Here is a 6,000-nt window from a genome sequence, read left to right as displayed (position 1 = left end):
TGAGGCCAGTTCGGTGCCCAACAAGGAGTGTTGGTGCGATATAACACTTGTGGGTGAATTAACGAAATAATGACTGACAGCAGTGAGAACCAGAGACACTGACTTGGAGTCTCTGCTATTGGTCCAAGCGAGAATAGATGGAGGTGTGACTGAGGCTAGTTCAGAGACAAAAAGGGAGAATTTAGGGTGGTATTTGAGAGGTAAAATCAATAAGATTTACTGAGGAATTGGATGTCAGAGTAAGGAAGAAGAGAGAATCAAAATGACAACCATGTTTCTGGACTTTGAAAAAAAAGGATTTTTGCCTTACACTTAACACTGAGTTACACAGTATGTTTTTCTCTCCAGTTTACTTCTGACCAGTAGTTCTGGGCATGTTTTCTCTCCAGGAAGTTCTCTATTAAATCCCCTCCTTCTAATACCTTGCTCTCCCTCCGGCCCTTCTCTCCTTAACATAAGGAAGCACACAAACTGTGACTGGAGTCATCTTGGAGAAGGAAAACGCGGCCAGGCGAACTGAAATGCTAGGGCTCCAGAAAATAAAATCACCCTGGCACTATGGCCAACTAAATGGCTCTCTAGAATGCTAATGCATTATTATGGTTTATATTTGGAAATCCCTATTAAAGTTGAATTTTCCCCATGAAGCCCCAGAAAGAATGCAGCCCTGCGACCGAAATGGAAAGCATTCCCCGTGCTTTTGCTGACCTCCACCATCCTTCTAAAAATGCAACTTATCTCAGAATTGAGATCACCTATCTGCACACATCTCAAAAAATAAATTGACCAGATACACAAATGCAGCCTAAATTGGACACCACACACAAATGTTTGAAATATTGATTTTATTAGGAAAGCATTAGATCATATAATCACTTGATTTAAAAATGTGACCAAAAAATATCAATTAAAATTTGGATTTTTTTCCCCAACAAATATTTGAGTGCCACGCATTGGAGATACAGGCTAAACAGGAGGCTCCTTGCCCTCACAGAGCTCACATTCTAGCAGGAGGGCAATATTAGAGACCTGTTTATATTTCTGATAAACAGGTAAGATCGAAATGACAGAGGGAGTGATGGTGCTTTACAAAAGCACACTTGTATAGGTGACTAACCCAGCCCCCAGCAGTCAGAAACAAAAAGATGTGTTTAAGAAGAGAGAACAGAACAGTTCAGGCAGAGGGAAACTATAGACCCTGAGGTGGGGAGGACTTTGTAGGTTCAAGGAAGTAGAAGGATTGAAGGGCTGAAGCACCAAGGGTGAAAAGAGGAGACAAGGAGATGAGACTGAAGAGGTGATGATCATGGAGGGCAATTCTACAGAGAACCAGTCAAAGATGTAAGATTTAAGGGAGTAGCATGACCAGATGAGCATTTAGAATGGCCACCCTAATTCTGGAGTGATGGAGATTGGACCAGGCAAGACTGGATGTAGGAAGACTACTCTGATGCCTATGGTAGTGAAAGACAAAGATAACTTGGGGATTCAAATGATGGTAGGAGATAAAGTCAATAGAATTGACTGAATCTGCAGTTCCTGTTAGACATCAGTGCAGATATCCAATATATCTATCAGATATAGGTTTGCAGGTCAGGGGAGAACCATGTTAGGAACTGTCAACAAGGAATCATTGTAACGAAGCCATAAGGGCTGAAAAGGCCTGAACCATTAAATCAAGCATGAGACACACACACATTTAAGAATAAGGAGGTGTGCCAGGGGCTGGGGGAAGGGAGAATGGGGAATTAGTGTTTAAAAACAGAATTTCAGTTTAGTATAATGAGACTTCTGGAGATGGATGGTGGTAATGGTTGCACAACAATGCAAATGCACTTAATGCCATAGAACTGTAGACTTAAAAATGGTTCAAGTAGTAAACGTTATGTACATTTACAATTTTTAAAAAGAGGAAATATTTTTGTGTTACTTGTATCTTTTAGAATAAGAATGTATTTTGAATGGCTGATTAAATATCAGGACAAATGGTGAAGAGAGCAGGAATTAGCAGAGGAAGAGGGTCTGCAAAGGAAACTGAGGAGAACAGATGGCCAAAGAGGTCGGTAGAAAACCCAGAGGATCACGGCATGGAAGCTAAGGAATGTGTTTCTAGGAGCGAATGCTCAACTGATCTGAAAGCTGCAGAGAATTACATCAGGAAAGTTGGGAAAGAATCCACTGGTTCCAGTAACGTGGAGGTCCATGGTGACACTGGGAGGGCTATTGGCAGGGGAAGCCTGTGAGGGTAGGTGAGGAGAGAATGGGTAGGAAAGGAGTCCTGAATGCAGACAGCAAAAAATCTATTATGGGAAGAAATGGGATGATAGCTAGAGGAAAAATAGATGCTTTGGGGGGGAGGGGAAAAAGAGTGTTACATAATTGTGCATAATGAACAAAGCATCATTTCCGTGTAGATAAAACTTTAATAGTTTTGATAATTCCTGGAATTTATTGTTTACAGAACTTTTCATACTATTTGTGGGTTAGAAAGGATAAGTTATTATCTTCATTTCAAGGGTGGTAAAGCTGAGCGACAGAAAAATCTTAAGAAAACTCACAAGGAATTAAGGTTCTTCATGAAATAAATATCTTCATGGGAGTTTTTAAAAATAATTTTGTTTTGTTAATCCTCAACTGAGGATATTTTTTCCATCGATTTTTTTTTTTTTTTTAAGAGAAAGTGGAAGGGACAGGGATAGACAGGGAGACACATCGATGTGAGAGAAACACATCAATTGGTTGCTTCCCGCATGTGCCCCAATCAAGCCTGAAACCAAGGTACGTGCCCTTGACCAGAATCAAACCCAGGACTCTTTAGTCCAGGGGCTGTGCTCTATACACTGAGCCAAACCAGCCAAGGCTTCATTGTTTTTTTTAAGGTAAAAAGGTACAATGCACTATAATGAGAAATTGAAAAAGTCTAAAACAATGCTATATCAATGTATTGATTTTTGGTACTTGTGCAACAGAAGATGCTATATATTCCAGTTATATCCTAAAGATGCCAAAGTCTGTCTTCTCAATTGGTGCGTTGAGGGCTGCACTGAGACTGAGACCCAGGACCAGTCTGGTGTCCGCTGGATCAATAATCCCATCATCCCACAGCCTGATAAAAGAGCAAAATATGAGTTATTAGGAATCCACCACCAAACTACCATTTATACATGCCCTGCCCAGAAATGCTGAGGAGGTTCTTCTTCAGGAAATAATATATGGATCTACTGACAACTTCTGTGTACTATAATCTCACAACTGAAACCATGTTCGAGAGAGGGGAAGAGAGAGAAAGAAAAATGATATGACTTTTATCCCAGGTTCCCACAGAATGTCAAATCAAATTTAGGGACTAAGGAACAGCTTTCTACAAGAAATCACAAAATAATCCCTAGTTTAAAAATATTTTTACTTATTCCAGGAAAAACTTTGCTGTTCCTCTTCTGCCCACACAAATGTACAAATCAAGGTGATGTATTCCTGTTATTAATATGAAGAATGATATAAACCTAGGTAATAGTCTCAAACCAAAGTCTCTACTAGAAAAGGTTTATCCCCCAAAACTTCCTCATCTCTTAAGAAACTATGAATAGAATACGTTTTATTAAAATAATACCTTCCTATATAGTTCTTTATTTTTTGCTTCAACGGGAAAGAACAATAGAACTGCTTTCAGAAGAAACTTTTAAGTAGAAATTTTAGTTTGCTTTTCACTGACAATGTCAAATTTATAGAGAAAAATGAATGAGAAATATTGCTTTTTTTAAAGGTCATTGGTAGGTGGCACTTTTGCTTTCTTTAAACAAACTTGCCTTCTGTACCTGGTTATAGCATCAATTATTAAACCATACTTATATTGACAGACCATGATTCAAATCTCTGCTCATAAAACATTCATAATAGGAAGTCTGCAGTATGAGCTGTCAATAAGAAAAGGCCACTCGTGTAATCTGTAACTAGGTCAATTGATTACACTTCCTCTGAGGCCGACAGCGGAGTAATACAAGCACGATGATGCCGGGGGAGACTGCTTCCTGAGGGTCATTAAAAAGACTGTGAAGAGGCCCTAATCAAATGCCTGAAGAGTTTGATCATAAAAACAACTGAGCAGAATAAAACTGACATGCTGCGTATGTAACGTGTAGGATTGAGAAAAACATAGGAGGCCAGAGTAGCAAATGATGACAGCTCTCTCTGAAGACAGACTGAGCCATGTGAAAGCCTGACAGACCACAGAATCTCCCTGTGAAGAGGAGATTTATTAAACTGAAGGAAGGTGCTATAAACTAGCTTACAAATCCCTTCATCTTTGAAAGGAAGTTGCTGTCTCCATGCCACCAAGTGTTCCAACAGAAGGGTTAAATATTTACAAAGTAAGAAATCTCACTGTCTTTCGTTATTATTTTCAAGGATAAGTCCATCTGGGCCATTCCTCTCCTGCCTTGAATATAACCCATTAAAAATAATAAAAATTTTAAATATGAAAATAATAAAGGATTGAGTCTTTCTCAATAGATGGCTTAGCCATCACACAAAATATGCAATTTTTCAAAGTTTAATACTTCAACTGTTCTTGTGAATTTCAGCCAAAATGTTATGTTTAAAAGAATGTAGATGTGCTTACAAAATATATTTTCTCTTAAATCTTTTCTATGGTTTTATATTTCCTCTTTGCTTCTACTGGCTACTATAAAAGAACATCTTTATTTCTCAAATTAAAGACTATAAAATATTTTGTTCTTAATTCAATGAATCAGTGTACTACCCCAACAAAACATACCTGTAAAATCAGTTATTAAAGTAGATGTTAACAAGAAGAGAAACAGATTTTTTTAAAATCCCAAATGGCATTATAATGATGCTCTGGAAAACAAATAATGCTTAGTCTTTGTGGCCCAGCACTAGAAGCAGTGCCTGCCACCAAAGATGTGTTCACATGATTGAAATAGATTCTAACTTCTCTCCCTCCTCTCCAGTAAATGGCACAAATCATAGCATAACCTAATTTTAAAAGACAAAAATAGTCATTTTCTTTTTTCCCATCTACCCCAGGGATGAAATGAACCCATGAAGCTTATTCTTTAGAATGCAAAACATTAAAGTTGTCCAAAATAGAGATCTGAAAGTCCATGCCAGCAAGTCTCCAGCAGGGACAGGCGGGTTAATTTATTACCTTATTGAGTGGTATAAGAAACAAGCAGAGCCAAGAGCAGAGGTATATGAGGTAATTATTCGGTGTTGACACATGAGCCCTGTCTGTGACTAATCACCTTCTCAATGCACAAGCACACTTTTCACAAGTGCCGAAGGGTGTTTGGCTAATCCATGCTTAAGATGGGGTAAAAACAAAGTGATCCTAGAGAGGTGATGACAGGAACCACGGATCTTAGCAATAACTGTAACAGTACTAATTCTTGTAAGTTATACAGCCAGGATTACAATTCTTAACGTCCTTGCCCCAGCACGGCCCACCTCTGGCTGCAGTGCCCCTCCAGGTCCCAGTCACCTCAAAGACAAATGGGATAAAGGAGGAGGGTTGAAGGGTGGCAGAATCAGACAGATGGTGATGGAGCCACAGCCTGGCCCGGGAGAAGGGGCTGTGTTTCAGCAGCAGGCATTCCTATTATGGAGACAACAGAACAAAACTGGGTCCCCAACATTACTTTTTGTTTCTCACAGAGGCTGGACCATCCTGACTGCCCAGATCTCTGTGAAGCTGTTGTCCTGATGGAACAACATGCACCCAGAAAGGAATTAGTAATTCTCAGGCTCCCACCTTGCACTGGAATAGTAAGGGTTTCCTTCCTCTTCAAACCTCTTAATAATGGGCTCTTTTAAAGCAGCTTCCTCAGCGCTGGAAAACTGAAAGAAAAGAGCAAGGAATAAGACACTGCAGTGGAACACAGATCCGCCCAGAGCATCTCAAGAAAAAAGGGGCAAGAGATGTCATGGATGATACAACCAACATCTTATCTGCACAGTGAGGTATAGCTGACTACCTTCGGG

The 6,000-nt window shown here is 39.5% G+C and overlaps 1 protein-coding gene across 1 annotated transcript in view; it reads right to left on the bottom strand.

Moving 5' to 3' along the window:
• Window positions 1–2,923: 2,923 nt before the first annotated feature.
• Window positions 2,924–6,000, bottom strand: part of MCCC2 (methylcrotonyl-CoA carboxylase subunit 2) — a 44,530-nt gene continuing 41,453 nt past the window's right edge. Inside the window, exons 16-17 of the mRNA XM_036409961.2 lie at window positions 5,771–5,856; window positions 2,924–3,106 (exon numbers count right to left, since the gene is read on the bottom strand). Of these exons, the coding sequence (XP_036265854.1) occupies window positions 2,989–3,106; window positions 5,771–5,856 (204 nt within the window). The 3' untranslated portion in view covers window positions 2,924–2,988. The remainder of the gene's footprint in view (window positions 3,107–5,770; window positions 5,857–6,000) is intronic.

Source organism: Pipistrellus kuhlii, unplaced genomic scaffold (assembly GCF_014108245.1).
Source record: "Pipistrellus kuhlii isolate mPipKuh1 unplaced genomic scaffold, mPipKuh1.p scaffold_m20_p_4, whole genome shotgun sequence".
NCBI lineage: Eukaryota > Metazoa > Chordata > Mammalia > Chiroptera > Vespertilionidae > Pipistrellus > Pipistrellus kuhlii.
The sequence above is the reverse complement of the archived record's forward strand: the minus strand, read 5'-3'. Positions and strand labels throughout refer to the sequence as shown.